This window comes from Muntiacus reevesi, chromosome 15, assembly GCF_963930625.1.
Source record: "Muntiacus reevesi chromosome 15, mMunRee1.1, whole genome shotgun sequence".
Taxonomy (NCBI): domain Eukaryota; kingdom Metazoa; phylum Chordata; class Mammalia; order Artiodactyla; family Cervidae; genus Muntiacus; species Muntiacus reevesi.
The window spans coordinates 21,485,753-21,510,995 of NC_089263.1; the positions used below are offsets into that span (position 1 = coordinate 21,485,753).

The 25,243-nt window shown below is 45.7% G+C and overlaps 1 protein-coding gene across 2 annotated transcripts in view; it reads right to left on the minus strand.

Moving 5' to 3' along the window:
* Positions 1-6,486: 6,486 nt before the first annotated feature.
* Positions 6,487-25,243, minus strand: part of HOMER2 (homer scaffold protein 2) — a 126,097-nt gene continuing 107,340 nt past the window's right edge. For both annotated transcript variants that reach the window (XM_065906038.1, XM_065906037.1), the window contains exons 4-9: positions 21,343-21,435; positions 16,518-16,624; positions 12,342-12,498; positions 10,056-10,166; positions 8,810-8,890; positions 6,487-7,382 (exon numbers count right to left, since the gene is read on the minus strand). In XM_065906038.1, the coding sequence (XP_065762110.1) occupies positions 7,194-7,382; positions 8,810-8,890; positions 10,056-10,166; positions 12,342-12,498; positions 16,518-16,624; positions 21,343-21,435 (738 nt within the window). In that variant the 3' untranslated portion in view covers positions 6,487-7,193. The remainder of the gene's footprint in view (positions 7,383-8,809; positions 8,891-10,055; positions 10,167-12,341; positions 12,499-16,517; positions 16,625-21,342; positions 21,436-25,243) is intronic.

Below are 25,243 nucleotides of genomic sequence, written 5' to 3' on the forward strand. Positions count from 1 at the left end.
TAATATTTTAAATTTAAAAAATCAATGGATTTAATTGATTTAATCGGTGGTGTACCTTTATGTGAACAATTAGCAACTGGAAAATATAATGGACAAAGAGCTCATTTACCATAGTAACCAGAACTACAAAAAAATGATCTATACCAGAAAAAATACACAGAGGAACACAATACTTTATAAATTTACTGAAATGAAAGGTTAAATATTATGAAAATGTTAATTCTCACTATGTGTTGTGCTAAGTCGCTCAGTCATGTCTGACTCTTTGGAACTCCATAGACTACAGCCTACTAAGGCTGTCCATGGAGATTCTCCAGGTAAGAATACTGGAGTGAGTTGCTATGCCCTCCTCTGGGGATCTTCCCAACCGAGGGATTGAACACAGGGCTCCCACAGTGCGGGCGGATTCTTCACTGTCTGAGCCACCAGGGAAGCCCAATTCTCTCTGTAAGTTTTACATAATTCAATTTCCAGTTCTTCTATAAACATTACAAAATGATCCTGATGTTCTTTTGGAAATATCAACATACAAAAGTACTAGGGCATTTTTGAAGACATTTATTTAAACGGGGACATTTAAATTTGAGATGATCAAACTATGTGGTACCAGTGCCAAAATGTACACAATGGACCACAACAGAAAGTTCAGAAGAATGTTTATGATATTTAAGGATTGTGTACACAGTGAAAAATGGGGTCTTGTATCAGTAGAGAAAGGAAAGGTTTCCCTATAAGTGACGTTGGGGTAATTTGGAAAATAAATTCCAAATTTATTGGAATTCGGAAAACAAATTCCAAATGGATCACAGATTTAATTGCTTAAACAAAATGATAAAAGTACACAAATAAAAGACTGGTGAAAATTCATACAAACTTGAAATCAGAAATGCAAAGATCTTTAAAAGTAGGCCAGTAAAGGCAGCAGTCATGAAGGAAAAGATAAAGTTGACTAAAAGAAACCATTTTTTTTAGTCCAAGTCATACATCGAACTTAAAAAAAATTTTTTTTAGGGGAAAAACAACTTCTTAGAAATCAATGAGTCAGCTAATAAGGGGGCAGTGAGGGCGGCTGGGGAAACAACTTAGAAATCAATGAGACAGTTAAACACCTTGTGAGAAAACTGGCCAGAGAAGATGAATAGGTAAACGAGAAAAGAATATAATCTAATGACTATTTCAGCTAGGGAGAGTCACACCTTCAATTAAAAAAATGCATATCAAAACTAGCCCCGTGGTCCCCACAGTAACACCAGTGCAAAAGAGGGAGTCAGACATTCTCACACACTGCTGGCAGGAGTATAATTTGGTATCGTCTTTCTGGAAGGCAATTTGAGGCGAGATATTTACCAGCTGAGCCACCAGGGAAGCCCCATATTAAAAGTCCCCAACATGTGCATACTGTATTCTTAGTCAGGATACATTATGTGTGCTGCAGTAACAAAATAACCCTGACATGCCAGTAGTGTTAAGACTTAACATTTATTCTTTATTCACACTGTAGGTTCACGCAGGTGGGGCCATGTCAAAGTGGGAGAAGGGGAGCTATCCACACAGTCACTCAGGGACCCAGGCTGATAGAAGCTCCAGCCCTGGGATGTCACCAAGGCAACAGGGAGTCTGCAGATCTGCCCAGGGGCATCTCAGAGTCTGAGCCTGGACATGTCACATGTCACTGCTGCTCATACTTCATTGGCCATAATTAGGAACAAGACCTGAATGACTCTAGGGGCTGGGAAGTGGTGTCTCCTGTGTGCCCAGGAGTGGGGGAGAAGACAGGGCGTGCTTGTACCACCCTTCATACTTTGAGCCAGCAAGTCCAATTTTAGAAAGTTATCCTAAGTAAACATTCTGAGAAGTTCATGAAGATGTTAGAAGAAAGGATTTCATCATATCCTTGAGCATAACCATATGAAATTGGGAACAACCTAAGTACCAAAAGTACAACCTACACAGATGGTAAATATGAGGCTGTTACACATTTACTGACATAGAAATATAGTCACAATATAGTGTTAAAAGGAAAAAAGCAAGTTAAAACAGTACAATATGTATAACATGGTTGCATCTCATGAAAAAAATAAAACTTATATAGATGCATACAAAAATGTCTGAAAAGATATATGCCAAAATGTTAACAGTGGTTATAATCAGATGGTATAACAACAGGTGATTTTTTTCTTTTCACTCATCTGTAGTTTCTTCTTAAAAAAAAAAAAAAAAGTATATATTATTTATGTACCAAAAAGGCATGAAAAAAAAAACCCAGTATTTTGGGGAGAGTCCATTTAACTACCTCACACTTATCATTAAATTCTTATATGTGATGCAAGAAATGCCTAATTGTCTGTCACACCATAAGACACTGCTCTAACAGTTTGTTTAAAGTCAGGACTTTGAAAGTGGAACACAGGGTAAGAACAGTAACACACTCCCCATAGCTGGGTATCATCAGACCTGTCAAGCATCCCACAGTCTGGACCCCATCGTGGTTTCTCTGGGCTCCTGCCAGGTGCATCAGGGTCTGTGTGGCCTGGGGGTGGGGGGCGCCCCCCTTCACAAGGCTCTGCATTCGTCAAAGAGAGTAGGGCACTGTACAATTCCGCTCAAAACAAAAGACTCACAAGCTCTTCTTCTCAAAGATGGATATCAGAATATATAACATCACCACCAGGATTACTGAAGACTCCTCTTAGCTACACATATATTTTATAATTGAGAACCCTTCCTTGTTTCTCCTTCATCTCCCTTCTGCTTCCTCCCCCAACACATTCACCCCCCCACCACCAGCCCCCACACACAGACACTCTCCAAAGTTTACTAGACCATTTCACTCAGCTGCCAGATTCTTACCATAATCACCTTCTTCCTGGCTGGTGTTTAAAAACAAACTGGGAAACCCATATTCTTGAGATAGATGTATGCAAAAGAGACGTAACACAACACACGTTTCTATACAGGATCCCCCTCTCCATGCCGTCCGTCACACTCACCATCCCCAGAATATATATATCTTTTGGAGAAAACCATGCAATCAGAAATCAGGGTCCTTTTCAACCATGCACATCATTTAAAAATCTATACGGACGTTGACTTGCAGGCTGCTAGTTTACATCGTCAGTGCTTTAAGACCCAGTGACGTTTCAAGTGAATAAAAGAATCATCATAGCTTTTAGAAAGACAAATGACCAAAATAGCCACTTTCAGTGGTGAGGAGAGCGCGGTGGCTGGCTCTGTCTTAAAGGGCACCCTCTGACTTAAGAGGGCAGCCTCCATCGAGTGCCTCTGCTAAGTTCCACCTCGGCTGCCTGCCTGCCTGCCTTCTAAAGGTGCACCTGGCCACACCAGATGTCCCACAACAAGGTCCCTGGCATGGTCTGTGGTTGGCTCTGGCTTTCACTGAGAGTGGCCCCTGATTTCTTTGGAAAAGCAGTCTTTCCTACAGAAAAGGAGTCTTTTCACAATGGGCAATAGTGACACCTCTGGACAGCACATTAACTATATCCCCCCTTTGCTCGATGTTTTATGTCAGATGCGGTACCCACTGGTCAGGCATCAGCCAACCACCCTCCAGGCTGTGCCCGTGGGCTGCCAAGCCTAGAGAAGTCCACAAGGAGCCTGCAGGATGGAGACCAACAGCCTGGACAGTAGACAGTCCTCCCGGGGGCGGGTCAGATCCCACTCAACCTGTTCTAACCACTGGCCCACCTGCTCCCTCCCTGGTGCTGGCTCCAGTCTGGGAAGGGGGTGGGTAGTGATGGCCATTCCCCCAACCGCTCCCACCCCCGAACCAGCATTCTGTTTACTGCTCTGTAAACATCTTGGGGCCTCCTGCTTGTTTTGAACAAACAGCTCCGTCTCCATGAAAGCCACTGATGAAAGACTCAAAGCATTTGCATCTCATCACTCTTGCCTCTCAGAGCACCCACATCATTTTAAACAATGATCTCTTAAAAAAATCCCTGCAAAGACAGAATCATTCAAAAGGGGACTCACTGCTGTAATGAACACAAATGTAATTCTGGTTTGCTCATTTGTAAGTCATCACTTGCTGTGGACATGTGTAGGAAGACACAGGACCAGGGTCTCCAGGAGACCCAGATGCCACCCAAGCCATTGCTCACTCACTAGCTGGTTGACCCTGGGGGAGTCGCTTGTCTCTGCTTCCTCTGCAAAATGGGGAAAGATCTGTGCCCTGTTCTCTCACCCAACCATGATCCAGAGTAACAGCCTACAAGGGAGTGTGGAACAGAGGGAGCACCCAAGTTCCGGGTCTTGGGTAGACACTCACCCTCTTTCCAGGCCTGATCACGCTGTTCTGGTCTCTCACTCGGGTGGTTTTCTTTTCCCTGGGCACTAGGAAGATTTCACCTCCCCTCCTCACCCTCCACTGGACCACATACCCAGTGGTTCTTTACTTGAAACGAAAATTATTTTTAAGGATCATTATGGCTGAAGGCTTCTAAATTTTACTTCGCTTGTTTTAGTCCCGGGTTTTACAGATGCAGAAAGAAAAAAAGAAAGCGCATCAGGATTTAGGCAGCCAGTCTTGGAAATGTCAAATCAGGAGACACCACTCAGAACAAAGATGCAGCCCTGGCTATAAACCCTCCAGCAGCACAACGTGGCCAAGGTGCCTGCAGGGGTAGGGGTGGGGGTGGCGTTTATGCCCTGCCTGCGTTTGGCTTAAGATCGAAACAACCGAAGGGTGTGAGTGCTTAGAGGGGAGCTGGACTTCCTAATAAACAAGGGCCCGGTTAACTGACTCACAGGGAACTGCAACAAATTCGGTGGGTCATTATCATGACATCCAGAGGCTGTTGGATAGGGCCAGGCTCTCGACAGACTGCCGAGGTTGTCCTGAGCCTGTTTTTTCCTTTTAAAGAAAGCAAATGAAGAACCATTAAGATTTTCAGAGAAAAGCAGAAGGAACTGAGAGTCCACGGTTTCTGCCCCTGCTGAGCCCACGTCAGCTTCCCCGTGAGGGGCACCCCTCCTGGGCTGCATGGTGTAGAGCCAGCTGGGCCCACCCCATGGGGGCTCGCAACTCCTCACCTAGACCTGCCAGCACTCACCCAGCTCTTTAGCCGTTGGCAAACAGGGGTCAGGGGTCTCAACCACACAGGGATAAAAGCAGCCCACCATGCTCAGGGCCCTGCTGCTCTGGAACATGCTGGTGGCTCAGACAATTCTGTCCTCTAATGAATACGTCCCCTGAGTATATTCAGGGCAGTCAGGACGGCTCCTTCTAGATGAATAAACCGCCTCACAGACAGGGGTGGTGGGCGTCAGATGACCCAAGCTGAGGTTTCGGAATCCTGGTGTCCGCTGCTCCTGGACAGCAAACTTGCCCCACCTTCTGACAGGTGGATTCGCTTGACCTGAGAAGAACACCCTTTAGTCTGATGCTGGGCCACGGGGCTGACCCAGGACCAGTCTAGCTCTCCAGGTCACCATTGTCCTGAGAGCTGTCTGGAGCACCAGGGAGGGGGGTGGCCAGCAGCCCCACCGCCCATCAGGAGGGCTGCCTCCGGCCCAGTGGACCTCACCAAAGCCGCCCACTCTGCTTGTAGGTCTCCCCGGCATGGCCCAGTGCTCCAGACCACCAGCCTCCCATCTTTCCCCATCCCAAACCAGACCTCCTCGCTCTGGGAGATGTCTCAGCGACACAAAGAACAGTAGGACGTGGGCAGTCTTATCCTTGTGTCCCCTGCCCACATCCTCAGGCTATTGTATTGCTTATCTACATTCAGCAGGGATAAATTCTAACATGTGAGAAAACCTTTCTAGAGGGAGAAGTTCTCACAGCGGTTCTCAAAGCAGGTATGGAGGCACCAAGCCCTCCCCCTCCATCAAAGGCATTTAGAAATGCCTACAGTCAGGCAAGTTCAGACAATTGTGTCATGCACAGGGCAAATGAGATGCCCACTTACTTGCTCCACTAAGAAACTCGGTGAGAGAGGAGAGGCTTACGGCTCTGGTCCCTTCCTTCCCAGGAACAGATGGACGCAGGAAGCAGACTTTGGCAGAACTCCTCTAAGGCCGAGGTTTGGTCACTTAGAGCCCACTCTCCCTCATGGGCCTGTGTGATCCCATGTGATTTCTTTTTCAATTATGTAAACCCAACAGAGGATCCTATCCTAAATCCCAAGCCCTGGGCAGCCCCTCTACCAGGGACAGTCGGCAGTCCTGGAATCCCCAGACCTCACGCTTGGAGAGGAAGAGTGGTTGCAGTGTTAGAGGTGCCCCCCACCCCTACCCCGACAGAGAACCAGGATGGGCCCCTGTGGGGTTGGGGGTTGGGGCTCAGACCACTTCCTGCTGCTTCCACCGCCACCTTCCCAGCCCCAGGGCCAGCTGAGCCAATCCACGAGTCTGCTCACAAAGTCACATTCATGGCTGATAAAGAATGACCCAGTGCACCAGGACGGGAGACTTTCCAACAGGGGCTTTGGCAGGAGGGGGGTGGGCGTTGATTAAAACACTAAATTCTGTGTATACGTTTAATTGAACAAATATTTATTAAGCACCTACTTTGTGCTAGGCACCCTCACTGTGTGCTGTCCCCACAGCACAGTATCCTGTTCAGAAATTAAAACCAAGAAAAGGAACGTTGTTGCAACCTTATAAACTGGAGGGCCTGTGGAAGTGGGCTGAGTGGATGTAGGTGATTCCCCAGTCAGGAAACACCCCCACGAGACACTTGTCTCCTCTCAGGACAAGTATCTACTAAGTCATTGTTTGAAAGCATCTCTATATATTAGCTGAGAGGGAAGTTACTATAGCCACTAGAGCCTGGTGGACACTCGAATACTCCGAACTCTACTCAAAACAAAACAAAACAAAAAGGAGGTGGAAAAACTATTCCTATTTGGATTAGAAAATACTATTTTTTTTTTCCAGTTCATATGGTTGCAACAGCCCTTAAAGAAGATATAAACATCCCTGCCCTAACTGCGTAAACGTTTAAGGTAGACCTAGTTCTGGATTCCTGAGTCAGAATCGTCCAGTCATCCACGACCTCGCGAGGCCAGAGAAGAAGCGAGGGGGGATTTCTATTCTGGAGAGGAGAGGGTGGACGGCACCCCTGGTTTGGAAACACGACAGACCGCGCCTGCATTGACAGAAGCCACGCGAACGGGAGGATGTCCTAGCACTACTGCGGGTCACACACGCCCTGGGGACTCACGCGGGACCTAGTTGTCGGCACCCAGCTTGGAGAGGCCCCGGCGGAAGTCGTGGAGGTCGTCAATCTTGCCGTCCAGCACCTCCAAGAAGCTCTTCAGCTCCACCTTCAGGTGGCGCTGTCGGTACTTGCTCTCCTCGATGTCCGTCTTCAGGGACTGCACTTTGTCCTCCAGGTTCTGGTTGTCTCTCTCTGCCGCCTGCAGCGGAAGGAGAGAGGACGGACTGCTGATACAGTGGAGGAGAGTCCTGCCAATGCAGGGGACGCAGGTTCGATCCCAGGTCTGGGAAGATCCCACAGGCCTCCGAGCAACTGAGCCTTTGCTCTAAAGCCCGGGAGCTGCAACTAGTGAAGCCCACATGCTCCGCAGCAAGAGAAGCCACTGCAGTGAGGGGCCCACGAACCACAACAAAGTGTAGCCCCTGCTCGCGACAGCTAGAGAAAGACCCAGCACAATAATGAAGACCCAGCGCAGCCAAAAACAAACACATAATTTTTTTTTTAAAAAAGAGGAGACAGGAAGAAGGGTCTGGGAACAAAGCAGGAGGAGCCCACTGAGACCTGTGACAGTCAGTCAGTCAGTCCCCGCGGGTGGGCCTGCCTCTCTGGAGGTGTCAAGTGCCCTCCCCAACCCTGGACATCAGGTGTGTGCCCCTCCTTCCTGCTGTTTGCCAGCAGAGATCTCATCTTAAAACGATGCCCACAGAGAACGCAGAACTCGGAATTCTGCCCAAAGCAGCCTGGTGCCAAGCGATGCTTTTATAAAGTGCCTGGCAGAGGAAATCTGACATCCCAGCCCATGGACTTTTCAGCCCCAGGCCCAGGGTTGTCGGCAGGGCCCCCTTTGGGGTCCATTCTGGGGGAGAAACAGCATGAATGGGAGAGTGACTTGTCTCCACTGAGAAGGCGAGGCCTCCTTGGCCCCAGGCCAGCCGCTGGCTGTCTGTGAGGGAGGACTGGCCGTGCCAGACGCAGGGATGGTGGGTCTGTGCGCCGTCTGTCCTGTGGTGTTGCCATGGAGACATTCAAGCTTCCAATGGCGGGACTGCTGTGAGTCCTTACGTGAGCATTCTTCATAGCAAACAAGAGCTTCCATCTTGTGGGGATAAAACGAGGCCTTCTAAATATGTGTTATAGGAACCAGTTACTAATACTGAGGCTGTGTACCTGAACAAAGTGCTCTGGAAGTGAAGAGACCCTCGGAGGTGAGAGAGGACCTGAAAACACTCCTTCTGTGGACCAGAAATTGAGGCCAGGAAGGGGCATGCCTGCCCAAGGTCACATCCAAGGTCACTGGCTGGGGCAGTGGAACAGTCCCTGGTCTGAGGCTCTCCCTTAGCCCTCCCTCTGTCCCCTGCTCCCTCCTCGCCCTTCTGCGGGTCTGCAGGGACTTCTGCTGGCAGGAAACAGCCACCTGCACTACAGTTTCGCACACGACACCTTTGTGTTAAGTGGAAAACCCGGGGGCAGAGCAGGCATCCAGCAAGCAGTTACGCTGACTGTTTAGGAATCTGAAGTCACTCTTCTTCACCAAGCGAGGTGAGAATGGGAGAGGCCTCCGAGAAACGGGTAACATGACGGATGCCTTCGCGCCTGAGTCAAAGTGCATGTGCTCCCTGCTCTTACCTCTAACTTCTCAGAGACGTATTCACACTCTGACATGAGCTGAGGTATGATTTCACTTTGTTTTCGGAGGTCTGTCAACTCCTACAGGAGACAGAAGTTTGAAGAAGCATGTGAGAGCATGTCAGATAAAATGTATTCTTGAAAATCCCTAAACGTGTATGCACAGTCATGGAAGTGGCTTTTGGAACCTGTGCTGTCCATGTAAATAATGGTGATGATGTTATACCTAAAACACATCAGGTAATTCTAGAGGCTGAGTATGTCCCGTGAATTAAAGCATGAAGCCTGCATGCCACCATGAAAAGAGAAGTTTGATTCCTGTTTTTGTAGGGAAACTGAGGCTGAGAGAAGACTGGTAACTTGCCCACAGTCTCCAGCCTCTGTGGACAGTGAGTCCCCTCCATACGAAACTTCGAGCTGCAAACTTACAAAGATGAGAATGTTCATTCGCCTGTCCAGTTGCATACATTAGTTCATGTGCCTGGTGTACATTGTCACATGCAAGCATCCTCTACACATGGTTGAGCTTTTGTGTACTTTACTACACAGGACTGTACGGAGGACAGTAGTATATAATCTTTTTCAAGTCCAGGATGTCCAGAAGCAAGTGTAAAAGCAGTGGTGAGGTAGCTGACACTACTGTACTTTTCAAGGTACTAAACTGCAAGATTAAAGATGTTTTATTTTTTGGGTTTGCCTTTTATGTATTATTTGTGTGAAAAGTATGATAAACCTATTACAGCACAGTACTACGTAGCCGATTGTGTTAGTTGGGTACCAAGGCTAACTTTGTTGGACTTAGGAACAAACTGGACTTTTGAACAGGCTCTCGGAATGAGACTCGTTCGGACAGAGGGGAGTCACTGTACTTAGCTGTCCTGTCCCCCAGGAGATAAATGACGGTGTGACTGGGGGTTCTTGCTGTGTTAATTTGACAGCAGAACTCAACTTCTGATGAGGGACCATCTATGAAAGTTTTCAAGAGCATTTGAAAATGTCCAACTCCTCTGGGATCTGAGAGCCTGACTCTATGTAATAAACACAAGGAGGCTGCACAGGGTAATGGTCAGGCCTTTGCTCTGGGCTCTTTGTGCCTTGGTGTGGCTCCTGGCTCTGTCTCTGTGCTGCTGTCTGGGCAGCTGCCAGGGCTGATCACATGTCCCACAGCCACGTGCCGTGTCCCTGGGTGATCACCCGCCGAGGCCCAGGGGACATGAGCAGCACGGCTCGGAGCTCTGCCACTCACCGTCTCCTTTTCTCGGAGTTCTGATTCTAGCTCCTCAATCCTTCTCTTCAACTGGGTATTCTTCTCCTTCTCTCTGTTGATCTCGCTGCACTGCTCTTCCAGCTCGTCAATCTTTAATAATAAATATCACATGTTAAAGCAGGGGTGCCAGTTTACTTTGGGCTTCTCTGGTGGCTCAGATGGTAGAGAATCCGCCTGCAATGCAGGAGACCTGGATTTGATCTCTGGGTTGGGAAGATCCTCCGGAGAAGGGAATGGCTACCAACTCCAGTATTCTTGCCTGGAGAATTCCAAGGACAGAGAAGCCTGGCAGGCTGCAGTCCATGGGGTTAACTTTAATCATTAAACAAGGGATTGCCACAGCTCTTTTAAAATAAACCCTAAATTAACCCACTTACAAATGTTTCCTTGTGGCTACAAATGAACTCTATGGGGCTGCCCCAGGCTCCTTGTGGCTACAAATGAACTCTATGGGGCTGCCCCAGGCTATTTGCTCATACTGGCATAGGGCGCCTCACTTAATACCAGTGAAGCCATGGAAGTCACACAACCTGGCTTCAGGATGCTCCAGGATTCTGGTTTTCTCTTGTAGCCACGGGACAGTAGTTCTAGATTTGCTTTTAAGGATCTGTCACAAGTAGGGGCCAGATGTCCCATGAATCTGTCTGCTTCTCCCCAGAATGATGTTCACATTATTTTAATTGTGCCCTGAATGATTCTGTAGCATCTCCAGAGCTGAAGCCAGCAGGGTAGAGAATCGAGCAGCTCTGTGGGACTCAATGACATTTCCAACGCTTTTAAATCAAGATGACCTTTCCCCACTGATGCATGCAGAAGGGTCCTGGCCTGTGGGCCTCTTCCTGGACAGATGACAGTTGCTGGCTGACCTGGCACTTCCTCAGAGTGCCTCTTTCTCTCCTTCTCCAGCTTGACCCCCTGGAAGGGATGTACAGGTCTGACAACCTTGGCATTGCTGTCTGATACTGGACAATTCCCAGGGGCCAGAGTGGACGGCAGGAGTGGAACCAAGTAACACAAAAGCGCCAGGTCAATGGCGTCCCTGCTAGTGGACAGTGGCAGTCCTCAGGGTGAAGGGCACTGGGTGGTCACCTTGAGGACCGTTCTCAGAGATGACTGCAGCAACCCTCAGGATCTGCACCCCCAGCCTTGGGGGCTGTCGGAGGTCCCCCAACATCCACATCCCACCCTGGAAGTCAAGTTCCCAGGGTTTCCCATGCAGCGAGCAAGTTACATAGCAGGCACTTCCTCCACACACCATCACCCTCACCCCCCAACATAGCCTTTTGGTTCTTACACTCAGATGTGAAGCAAGAAAACTCAGCTCTTGGCTTGGGAAAAGAGGGCGATCGATCCCTCTGCCAGGCAGATGAGCCCAGCCCAGGAGGGAAGGTGCAGAGTCAGCACTTGGCCTGCGCCCCTCACCATCAGCACTTGGTGAAAAAAGGACACGAGGCAGTTTCACGTGCCATCTGTACTAAGTGAGACATGGAAGGCAAGCGGTCTCCAGGGGATCCGCCCAGAACAGTGTGGGGGGTTACAAACGGGGGTGAGGGGGGCAAGTCCCCGTCTCAATGTGGTGCAGACCCTGAAATCTGCAAAGCAGACCATGGTCACCAACTGTGGGGAAAGTGCTGACCAGCAAAACAGCATGGCAACCCCGGGACCTCAACTGGGGGCCCCCAAACCTCCATATCAATTCAGCCCAACATCAGAGTGTGAGGGACTGATTACAGAGAATGGCACGGGTAAATCCTGAAAAAAAGTCAAGATGCTCGGATGTCAAGGTAGGAGGGTGGAGGGCACATGAGGGCAGTGGGCACCCCGTCCCCATCTCACACTTCCTGTTCCCGCTTCCTAATTCATGTTTTCAGAAATAGTGGTCTGCACAGAGCAGGGTTTCTGAGCAATCACACCTCACCATTTCCCCAGTCTGTTTTCTTCTCTCACCCTCTGGAAGGTCACTGAACCAACAGAAAATACCAAAAGGAGGCTGCCCACGAAAGGCCAACCTGCAGTGCACATGGGAGGGTGCTCTTTGAGAGACAAAGCTGCTGTCTCCCATTGATTCCTCTTCCCTTTGGCAACACAAACTATGAGACTTGGTTCAATAGAAGGATTAAGTCACTTCTGTGCGTGGCTACACTCCCCTTATGAAAGCAGGTGGGAGGTGGAGGGATGGGGGGAAGGAGTGGAAGGAAGGCCCCGGCTGCCCCGTCCCATGCTGGCCTCCCACCCCCTGTGGGTTGGGGTCTCAGCTGAGCCCACCTTGTTCCGGAGCCGGTCGTTCTCGTCTCTGCACAGTGAGAACTGGCGCTTCCACTGCTCCACGCTGGCCGCTGACTCCTGCAGCGCCGAGGTCAGCCGCGCGTTGCTTTCTCTCAGGGTCTGCAGCTCAATCTCCCACTTCTTCACGTTGGCGGCACTGTGGGGCAGGGGCCAGGCGGTGACCGGGGTGGTAGGTGCCATCCACCCCACTGCCAGCCACCCCCTCAGCCCAGCCCTCAAGGCCACATCCTCTCCCTCCGTGGCCTGGCCACAAGGACCACGGGTCCCGCAGGCCTGGAGCTTCTCTTTAGTGGGAACATATTTGCCCCACTAAAGGGGCACCAATTTGCCCTGCTGGGTGATTTTTCTCAAGGCATCACTTCAGAAAGGACAGAATTCTCAGAGAAGGAAGAGATGAAACTAAGAATGAACTGACCCATAAAAAAGAACGAAATAATGCTACTGGCTGCAATATGGATGCAACTAGAGATTCTCATGCTAAGTGAAGTGAGTTAGAAAAAGAAAGGCAAATATCATATAACATCACTTATATATGGAATCTAAACTATGACACAAATGAACCTATCTCCAAAACAGAAACAGACTCACAGATGTAGATAGCAGACTTGTGATTGCCAGGGGGGAGGGGGCTGGGGGAGAGATGGACTGAGAGTGTGGGGTTAGTAAGATGCAAACTATTACATACAGAATGGATAGACAGCAAGGTCCACCTATATAGCACAGGGAACTCTGGAGAGAAGGGAACCCTTGAACTATATTCAACATCCTGGGATAAACCATAATAGAAAAGAATATTAAAAAGAACTATATACATATATGTATAACTGAGTCACTTTGTTATATGGCAGAAATTAACACAACATTGTAAATCAACTCTAGTTCAATTAAAAAAAAAACTATGAATGAAGCCACACACTGGTAGAGACCCCCCTGCCTGCTCCCTACTGACTCCTGGCCACAGGAGGGGTCCCTCTTGCCCCATGTCTAGCTCCTTCCTGAAATGAGTCTCAGGGATAAAGGTTCTGAAGTGCTGGGGTGGAGCCCAGGCCCCCTGAGACTCTCATGAAAGCTGTGGATCTTTCCAACAAGCTCCTGACGCCCCACTCTCTGGAGCCCAATGACCCCAGGTTTAAACAGACAGCCTGGATCCAGCTGAGGACTAGAGGACAGAGGGGACAGGGCTGGGAATCCCTGTGGGGTTCCAACCACAGTGTGTGTGAGGGAGTCCTGGCCAACCCCATGTCACCTCAGGTCTGAGGGATGCCTCCATGTTATCACCAAACCACATGATAATCTCTGATCCTCTGTGATGAGGGAAGTTTTCAAAAACAAACTGCAGTTAGGTTCCCCTCAAGCTGCTGTTCCCATTCAACACTTCCCTTTGTTTCCTTGCTCTGGAGCCCAATGTTCACTGCAGCACTATTTACAATAGCCAGGACATGGAAGTGACCTAAATGTCCACCAATGGAGGGATGGATAAAAACGACGTGATACATAGATGCAATGGAATACTACTCAGTCATAAAAAGGAGCAAAATAGTGCCATTTGCAGGAATGAGGACGGACCTAGAGTCTGTCATACAGAGTGAAATAAGTCAGAAAGAGGAAAAACAAGTATCTCATAATATCACTTATTCATGGAATCTAGAAAGATGGTAGAGGTGAACTTATTTACAGAATAGAAACAAAGTCACTGATGCAGAGAGCAAACATATGGACACCAAGTGAGGAGGTTGGGAGCGGGATGGACTGGGAGATTGGGACATATACACACTACTATGTATAAAACAGATAACTAATGAGAACCTTCTGTATAGCTACTGTGACCTAAATGGGAAGGAAATCTAAAAAGGAAGGGTAGAACTGATTCACTTTGCTGTACAGTAGAAATTACCACAACATTGTAAAGCAATTATGCGCTTAGTCGCTCAGCTGTGTCTTATCCTTTGTAACCCTATGGACTGTAACCCACCAGGCTCCTCTGTCTATGGGGGTTCTCCAGGCAAGAATACTGGAGTGGGTTGCCATGCCCTCCTCCAGGTGATCTTCTCAACGCAGGGATCGAATATGCCAATAAAAATTAATTTTTAAAAAACCCAACGCATCAGACTTAGCCACTAAGAAAAAAAAAGTTCCTGGATTCTAATCTATACTGCTTGGCTAAGGAAAGCTCTCTATCTAAAGTCTTCTTTAAAAAAAATTTTTTTAAGTAAATGCAACTGTATTTTAATAATCTGCATTATCTTTCATTCACCTCAAGGTCCTAGGAATGTGACTGGAAAATACATACTTTTGGTTTCAAACACCACAGACTGAAAACACAGCAGATACTATCATGTGATTAATTTCAGAGTTGACGAGTGAGAATTTGACCTGATTTAGGGAAATGACTTCACACTCATTCCTGTAATTCACTTGTCCATTAAACTGGAATTAAAAAAATACATTTATTTTTAGGGGTGAAACGTTTTCAACCAGGCAGTCCACTGTGACTTAAACAACCAAAAACAGTCCTCACGATTGCCTGATGATTAAGAGAGACTGGTCACAGTTTTGTCCTCTGAAGCACCTGATAAAACTCACAGTCCAAAGCAGGTGCTGGGTCTGTGGATCTCACATTCCTTCTGGAATTCCTAGGTCAGGTCACGGGAACTGAGTTCCAAGCACCGGTCAGGCCACTGGGTGGCAGAAGCGGGTGGTAACCCATCGGCTCCAGCTGTGGAGCACGACTGGCTGCCCCGGGAGGATTCCTGAAGGTTCCTGCCTTGAGTATAGACAGGCAGTGTGGGACGGCGGAGAATCTACCAGCTGTGTGACCTTGGGCAAGGACTGGCTGTACCACTTGGGCCTCGGTTTCCTTATCTGTGTAGAACGGAGGGATTAATATGACAGAGCTCTTACACAGGGCAGCTCTGAAGAACGCAGCCACAGGGGGGCTGGGGGAGCTGGCAGAGTTCCCTGCCAAGAGAACAGAATGACCCCAAAGACAGTGACCCTGAGGGTGCTCATGGGGCCAGCGCACATGATGAGGTCCAGCCTGGCTCTGGGAAAGGGGCCACATTCTCGAGATACGAAAACACAAGCAAGGCTACTGTAGTCATTAAAAATTAAAATCTTGCTGATATCATTATGGGGACTGCATTAACTTTAGATATCAATGTAAGGGAAATTGATACTTTTTTAAAATATTAAGGCTTCCTACTCCTTTCCAATAGAATTTTTTTTATATTTGTTAAATTATTCATGTATGGTCCTCAAAATTATTTGAATTTTCTTCACAAAGATCCTGTACATTTTATAAGTTTATTCCTATGTATTTTATGGTTCATATTATATTTAATAATTCATACTATAAAGGAAGGGCTTCCCAGGTAGCTCTAGTGGTAAAGAACCCCTCTGCCAATGCAGGAGACGTAAGAGATTTGTGTTTGGTCCCTGGGTCAGGGAAGATCCCCTGGAGGAGGAAATGGCAACCCACCTCAGTATTTTTGCCAGGAGAATCCTAGAGACAGAGCAGCCTGGTGGACTACAGTCCATGAAGTCACAGTGTTGGACACGACTGAAGAGACTTAGCATATAGGCATTATCAAGGAAATCTCTTCTTCAAATATATAGTCTATGTGATGTTTGCATATAGAAAAGTTACTGATTTTTGTGAGACTTTATATTATTTTAAAGATAGTCTCTTAAGGTTTCTATATGTTTCTCTTGGATGTTCAAGACAGTCTATCATATACAAATAAATGATAAATTTGGCTTCTCAAAAAACAAAACAAAGTGAAACATAAGCACAGGGACCCTCCTGGCAGTCCAGTGGTTAGAACTCCACACTTGCATTGCAGAGGCCCAGGTTCAATCCCTGCTTGGGGAACTAAGATCCCACATGCTATGCAGTACAGCTGAAGAAAAAAAAAAGCATAGGGTCACATTTCTCTTTCACACACACACACACACACACACACACACACACATGCTGATGTGGACAGGGAACAGCCACGAAGGCAGCTGGTCTTCTTCTGGCCGGCAGACAAGACCGGCTATTCTGAACAGAAGCCAGTCTCCTCCCCCAAGTTCCTGAAGCCCTGCCCAGTGGGAGAGGCTGCAGGGGAGTGCTTGACTCTGGAGACGACAGCGCCTGGATTTGCACATGCTCACCTCTGGGTCAGGGCGATCTTCAGCTTGTCATTCTCGGACTTGAGGTGTGTATCGGCAGGACCCGCACAAGAGGCCTTCTCATCGTCTGTCCCATTGACACTGGATGCCTGAGTGGAAGATGGGGTTACCTTCGCACCTTATCACTTGTCCTGACAGCGGCAGGAGCTGTGTGTTTATGAGTGTGGGAGACTCAACGCCTCCAACCAGAACATGCAACACAAAGACTAATAACAAGACTGGCCCTGGAAGAGTCCACGTGGAGTCCAAAAAGTCTGTGTGTTTTATTCACAAGACAGCATCTGGGGCCTTTAGGCAGAAACTTTTTAAATCAAACTTTATAGATAAACCTACAAGTCAGGATACCTGGTTTCCTTAAATAACACAGGACAGAAGCCACAGATTAAAAAGGCAGTGGGGGTGGGGGTGGTTATAATAAGAAACAGTGACTGAGTTTGGAGAAGGAATGGCAACCCACTCTAGTATTCTTGCCTGGGAAATCCCATGGACAGAGAAGCCTGGCGGTCTATGTTCATGGGGTCACAAAGGAGTCGGACACGACTTAGCGACCAAATGACAAGAAGAAGCTGAGATAACTTTTTATCCTAAGGCTACAGAAAGATCATTAAAAAAAAAAAAAAAAACTACCAGGAATCAGATATGGGTGTCTGCTGTCTCCATTACTATTAGCATTGTTATGAATATTCTGTAATGCTTTCTGTAACAAGACATACCACATGGAGTTCAATCTCATCTGGTCTCGGATAAGGTCTTAGAAAGACCTTATTTAGTCTCCCAAGAAGCATAAAGGCAAAGGGAGGAACCATGAAGGGAATGAATTTCTGGCTAAATTTCTGCATCACAAAAAAATGCCAAAAACTATATCAGAATGTAAACAACAATGTGGGGGAAATATTTGAAGTGGATATGAAAAACAAAATGCCAATACTTATATTTAAAATAAACTCTTAGAGTTCTCAGCTCTTAGAGCTACACTCTGAAATATTTTTGGATGAAATTGTGTCTGGGATTGGCTTTAAAACAAAGGTGGAGGGAGAGGGTGGGTGTAGATGAAATGTGAAGTGAAGTGCAAGTCGCTCAGTCATGTCCAACTCTTTGTGGCCCCAGGGACTATACAGTCCATGGAATTCTCCAGGCCATAATACTGGAATGGGTAGCCTTTCCCTTCTCCAGGGGATCTTCCTAACCCAGGGATCAAACCCGGGTCTCTCGCATTGCAGGTAGATTATTTACCAGCTGAGCCACAATGATTGGTCATAAATTCCTAATTGTTAAAACTGACCTATGGGCCCATGGGGTTCAGTTACATAATTTTGCCTAGTATTGTATAGATTCAAAACTATCCATGTTAAAAAATAAAGTTCTTGGAAATGAACATAAAAAAGGGAAATGATATGCAATTGACATTATACAGACTCAATAAACAAAAAAATTTAATCTTACTAGTAAAGAAATGCAAAATGAAAAAAAAAAACCAATAAAATACATTTTTCTTCTGTCAAATCAACAAAACTCTGTGGGTGAGGGTGTGGGAGGAAAAACTGCTCTCACTCACTCCTGGTGGGAGTCAGAATTGTTCATTTCTGCAGGGATGTTTGCAGTATGCGTCAAAAGCTCACAAAACCTCCTACCCTTAGTTCAATAGGTCCATTTCAAGAATTTATCCTGCAGTATAAGTATAACTGAATCACTTCGTTGTAGACCTGAAACTAACACAGCATTGTTGTCAACTATACTGACGCTGAAGCTGAAGCTCCAATACTCTGGCCACCTGATGCAAAGAGCCAACTCACTGGAAAAGACCCTGGCACTGGGAAAGACTGAAGGTGGGAGAAGGGGACAACAGAGGATGAGGTGGTTGGATGGCCTCACTGATGTGATGGACCTGAGTGTGAATGGGCTCCGGGAGCTGGTGATGGACAGGGAAGTCTGGTGTGCTGTAGACCATGGGGTGGCAAAGACTCAGAGACAACTGAGGGACTGAACTGAACTGACACTCCAATATAAAATGAAAAGTTAAAAAAAATTTATCCTGCAGAAACCATCAAATGCACAAAAAGTACCAAAGAACGGCTTATCACAGTGTTATTTATATTAATGAAAAATTAGAAATAACATAGATGTCCCAAATTACAGGAGTTTGGTGGAATAAGTTCTGATATAAACAAACACTGGAATACAATCTAGACATTAAAATAGTTTTGAAAAGTGATATCTGAAAAACACAAGGAAACAATTACAACAAACATAAGTTTAAAACAAAGATGAAAAAGAATAATACAAAAATATACTGGAAAACTAAATTAGTAAGAAACAGTTTAAAACATTAACAAAATGTCTTTGGTAAGAATATAGGTAATTTTTATTCCCTCCTTTATAGTATGGCATATTTTAAATTTCTGCAATAAATATGTATTGCTTTTACATTCAGAAAAAACACATTAAAAGTTTTTGTAGTTAGGTTGTTTAAAATCTTCAAGTATGTAGAAAACTTGGCCAAACTGCTCCTTCTCTAAGAAATTCAAAAGACCAAGCAACTGTGTGATTTATAATAAAAAGAAAAATGGACAATGATCTCCATATCTGGGAGGGTAAGTAAAAACTAAAGCTTAGAAAAGCCATTTATATTTAATTAATATATATCTATATAATAACATCTTCTCTGTACACTTGACTTTTTTAGGTTTAAAATACTCTAGGGACGAAAATAAACATTGAAGCAAAAACCTTATATAAAGAAATTCAGATATTAAAGATATCACTATAACAAGACATTTAGAAAAAGATGGTATATTAGAAACTTTGTACCATAAGTTATCGCTTATATGTAGAATCTAAGGTAACAGTGCAAATGAACCTATTTGCAAAACAGAAGTTGAGTCACAGAGGTGGAAAACACACTTGTGGTTACCAGGGGTGGGGGTGGGGGATAAATTAGAAGATTGGGACTGACATATAGACACTAGTATATATAGAATAAATAGCTAGTAAGAGCATAATGCAGGAGACCCCAGTTCGATTCCTGGGTCAGTAAGATCCCCTGGCGAAGGGATAGGTTACCCACTCCAGTATTCTTGGGCTGCCCTTGTGGCTCAGCTGGTAAAGAATCTGCCTGCAACGCAGGAGATCTAGGTTCAATCCCTGGGTCTGAAAGATCCCCTGCAGAAGGGAAAGGCTACCCACTCCAGTATTCTGGCCTGGAGAATTCCATGGATTGTATAGTCCATGAGGTCGCAATGAGTCAGGCATGATTGAGCGACTTTCACAAGAACCTACTGAAAAGCACAGGGAATTCTATTCAGTTCTCTGTAAAGAATCTAACTCTGTGTGTGTGTGTGTGTGTATGTATACACAACTAAATCACTTTGCTATACAGCAGAAAGTAACACAACATTGTAAATCAATTATATTCCAATAAAAAATTAATTAAAAGATAGATTTTCCTCTATCTAATGAAATAAAATTTAGCATTCTAAAAAAAAAAAAGAAACTCCTCAGACTCTGGACCACTTCAAGTGCCCAATTTTAGAGTGCCTCAGATATTACTCAGTACAGACATTAGTATGCTAAATCAACAGTATCATTTAGATGATATTACAGATTATTTATAAAGATTCAGGAAAGTTCCTGTTCGCTTGGAGTCTAACACACATTCATTTCCACAGGGACATCTTTTTTTTTTTGGGGGGGGGGGCATCTTTTATATGATCCAGGTTCGGCTATGGCTGATGACCAAGCCTAGGGTGTTGACCTTGACCACTCAGGATGCCCGTGCCTCCAGGTTCTCTTCCAGGAGGCAGGTTCTCATCTCTGCCCCAGAATCCATCCATGGCCATCCCGACATGGCCATTCTCCATCCCACAGCCTCCTCGCCAGTCTTCCTGCCCTCGGCTGCTCCGTGACTTCCTCACCACCCACATGCAACCATCGTGTCAATTCCTGATCAGTGGCCATAAAACACCTCAAGTGTCTTCTCACTATCCAATAGTACAAAATTAGGTAAGAAGGGATCCATTAATGAAGAAGTCTGGGTCCTTTACAGTCCCTCCAAGTGCATCCCTGGTTCTCCCACCGCACTCTTCTCCCCCAGGCTGGTAGACTCCTGGCTTTCACTTACATCATTTTTATTCCTAACCCCAGATGCTTGCTCCTCATGTCTCTCTTGCCCTGTCTCTCTACACATAATTCTGTCTCGAGGTCAAGGCTTCTGCCTAATACTGCATACCCCACCCTAGACATCAGGAAGGCAGATAGTTTTATTTCAGGTTAAGATAGGTCCCTTTTAGTCAGTGATCACACTTGTCAGTAGACAGATGACTCAGTTCCTGGCAAAGCCACATTTTCGTTGACTAAACTAGAGCTGTTGAAATACCACCTCCCACCCGACTTTGTTATAATAGGGAAACAGACGGGGAGCCTCTGGCGTCGACCAAGTTTTCTCTGTCACGGGCACAGGTAGCTGCATTGGTCCATGAGCATGCTTCATGGAGACCTCCCTTCCCAACACAGAAAGAAAACACGTCCTCTTGGCATTGGTATTTAAACAATGACCAGAGAGAATTCCAGATGAGGGACATGTATTAACTCTTATCTCATCAAATGTTTTCCATCCAAAATGTATCACCACATCTTGAAAAATTCAAGTCTCATAAAAACATTTCACATCTTTCTCACTGTGAACAGGCTAATAGTTGAAAAGCCTTCAAAATGCCCTACTGTGAAAATTTGCTCTTTCCTGTCAAAAGTGACAAGGAACAAAGTCCCAATCACTGATCACACTCATTTATTTTACGGGCAAATTACTTACTTGGGAATGATTGCTCGAAGTCTCAATTTTCTCCTGGGATTTGTCTCTGGCTAGTCTGGCAGCTTCTTTCACTTCCTGGAATTTCTCTGCAAACTGAACATCAAGAAGAATTATTAGAGGTATCCTTAACCTTATACATGGCTGATATTCAGAACCCACCTTTATTATTTTGCATTCATTTGAAGTCTATAAATTCTGTATAAATCCAGGAGAGAGATTTTATTTGAGATTTAAAAGAAGTGAATATAAGAAATGCTTTTTCCTGAACAACAACAACAAAAAACAACAAAAAAGCCACAGTCAGATCTAAATGAGTTTTTAAGATACTGAAGCAAGATTTGATGGTGAAATATTAAAAACACACACCTCTGGTTAAGAGTGCCTAGTACAAATGCAACAAAAGAAATTTAGCTATTGCACAAAAGGAATCCCCCCAAAACTTCATAATCTCTCGTGAAAGATACAAGAACTCATCCAAGTCAATGGCATGAATAACAAAAACATCCAAAAAGCTGGGGGGAAGGAACGGTCTAGATTTTAAAAGCCTAAGATGCAAAATGTAACATGTTAGCCTAGGACTAAGTCCTCTTTAAAAAAAAAAAGTTTATTTATTTGGCTGCGCCAGGTCTTAGCAGCAGCATGTGGGATCTAGGTCCCTCACCAGGGATTAAACTCAGGCCCCCTTCATTGGCAGCTCAGAGCCTTTAGCCACTGGGCCACCAGGGAAGTCTGAGTTCTCTTTTAAACAGACCAATTATAAGATTTCTGGGCAACAACAAGGGATATGTGAACATGGACTGGATAAGATGACAGCAAAGATTTACTGTTTTATTAGTTTTGTTAGAAGTGCTGCTGATGTTGTGGTTATTGGAAGATGCCATTATTTAGAGATAATAATGAAGGATTTGGGCTTCCCAAGTGGCACAGTGGTAAAGAATCCACCTGTCAATGTGGGAGATGTGGGTTCGATCCCTGGGTTGGGAAGATCCCTTGGAGAAGGAAACAGCAATCCACTCCAGTATCCTTGCCTGGGAAATCCCATGGACAGAGGGGCCTGGCAGGCTATAGTCCATGGGATCGTAAAGGGTTGGACACAACCAAGCGACTGAGCACACACATACACTCTGAAGTATTTAGGCATGAAATGTCTTTATGTCTGTAATTTAAAGTACTTCAACAACAATTAAAAACAGGTGAAAGTGAAAGTAACTCAGTCGCGTCTGACTCTTTATGACTCCATGGACTATATAGTCCGTGGAATTCTCTAGGCCAGAATATTTCTCTTCTCCAGGGGATGTTCCAAACCCAGGTATCCCACATTGCAGGCAGATTCTTTACCAGCTGAGCCACAAGGGGAACCCAAGAATACTTGAGTGGGTAGCCTATCCCTTCTCCAGGGGATCTTCCTGACACAGGAATTGAACTGGGGTCTCTTGCATTGCAGGTGGATGCTTTATCAACTGAGCTACCAGTAAAGCCTGATAACAGATGAAGAAGTGTGGCAAAGTGTTCACTATTAAATTTATGTAATGCATCTGTGGGTGTTCATTCTACTATGCTCTCTGCTTAAAGGAATGTTTTAATATTTTATTAAAATTAAAAAATTATTAAAATCCCAGAGCAATCATATCAGTCAGTCACTGCTTTATTGTCATTGACAAAGCAACTGATTTTAATTAGCAAATACACTGAACAGAGAACTGCCTGTGATAGCTAATGCTGACATCACACAGCAAGAGAGCCCAACGTGGTTGCTGAGTAGCAAGAAAAAGCCAGCCAGTGCCAATGCCACCGACAATGCTATGTCTTTCACCAAGAACTCGATTTCTGAGCATAGACTGCCCCTTGAGTGTCTCACAAGGTCAACAACAGCAGTCTGCTTTGGGAAATCCTGCCGGATGACAGCTGTTGGTAAACCAAGCACCTGGCGGAAGCAGAAAAGGTCAGCCTTGCAACGCTGGCTGGCGTTGCTCCTGCAGGTCTGTAAATAAAGCCACTGACACAGGGCTTCATTTAACCAACCCAGAGCTACCAGAGAAAAACCACATTACCTGTTGCTTAAAAGGTCTGAGGTCCAGAGGGGATGGACGAAGCATCCCCCTTTCTTTTAGGGGCCCCGTAAGTAAAAGTATCAAGTCATGAGTTCCTGGATGGCAAGGCCCATGCTTTTCCCCTTTGCACCTTCCCACGAGACCAGGTGGAAAGCAGGTGTAAGTAAGTTTGTTAAGAGAATCAATGAGCTCTGGGTTTTAGATTTGCACATTTCCACCGTCTTGGGAAAAAAACCCCAAAACATGTCAAAGTATGACCGAACCTAAGGACCTGGGGAGGTACCATGGTACTGGAGGTACCCACAGGCATGGGAATACTTCACCAGGCTCCCAAACCAAAGGCATTAGTTTTTTTACAGACCCTTCTTGCACCTTTCAGGGTCTCTTTCTCTCGGGGTCTTATTTGAAGTTGCTTATACACTAGATTAGAAATGTCATCACCAGGGTCATGTTTACTCAGTCTACAAACATGGTCTGAGCAAAAGGACTTCAGCAAACAAATATGGGACTGTGGCCTAAGCTGGGTGCTGGGGTATGAACACTGTAAGCATCAGAGAGAGCGCCAGACCTGGGTAGCAGGAGAGAGTGACAAACAAATGAGTAAATAAAGCCCTGCCAGGTTTTGATAAAACAAGCGGCCTCTGGATGAAGCTTGGGGGCCTCCATTCTGTCTCTTCCAACCTGACCCTGACCGTCGCGATGACCCTCAGCTCAACTCCTGGAGACTCAGTCCTCTCTCGGTCCCCTGACACCCATCATGCTGGCCCCTCCAGGTGTCCCACAGTTTTGCCTTGGGTGGGCATAACTATCACCCTCTTCCCCTAGACCCTCAACAGGGCCACATTTACAAAGTAAGGAGTCTAATGGCTTCTTTTATTAGGTTTTATTTATTTTTTGGCCATGCCTTGCAGCGTGCAGGATCTTGGTTCCCCATCCAGAGATTTAACCTGTACCCCCTGCAATAGAAATATGGAATCTTAACCACTGAACTGCCAGGGAAGTCCCAGAAATTTAATGACTTTCCATACACATTCTCCTGTTTGTTACCCTCTCTTGGACAGGAATTCTTATTCATAGTTTCCTCATAAGAAAAGAGAGTCTTAGAGAGGTTAATATTTGCCCATGGTCACATGGCTAGTAAATAATAAACCTGAACTTGAGCCTAGATCTGATTTCTACATGATCATCTACACATCCATTACTTTCGTGTGCCTACACGAATGCCAGAGACTTGCACAACAGTTGTTAAACATTTATCAATTGGATTTTCCATTTGCAAAGAGAACTGTACTTAAAATAGAATTGTACTCACTTCCTCTTTAAAAGAACATTATAAAAGCTTTAATTCCAAGGCAGGTCATGCGAACCTTTAAGGCAAAGACAAGGCCTGAGGATCAGAAAATCAAATGCTAACGGAGTGAGTGGCCTGGGCAACAGCTCTATCATTGCTAAAAAAATTTGTGACTTGCTTTAATGCAATATCTGCTTCATTGCAGTGGTCTGGAACCAAATCCACAGTATCTCTGAGGAATGTCTATGAACATAACAGCCTAGAACATCTCAAAAGGATGTCACCGTGAGGTGACAGCGCTACTACACCGGCACACCTCGCTTTATCGTGTTTCACGGATACCGTCTTTCTTACAAATTGAAGCTGGCAGCAACCCTGCACTGAGCAAGTCTATCAGCACCATTTTCCCAACAGCATTTACTCACTTTGTGCCTCTGCGTCACATTTTGGTAACTCCCACAGTATGTCAAACTTTCATGGTGATCTGTGATAACTGATCTTTGTTGTTACTACATTCACTGAAAGCTCAGATGACGGTTGGCAGTTTCTAGCCATATAG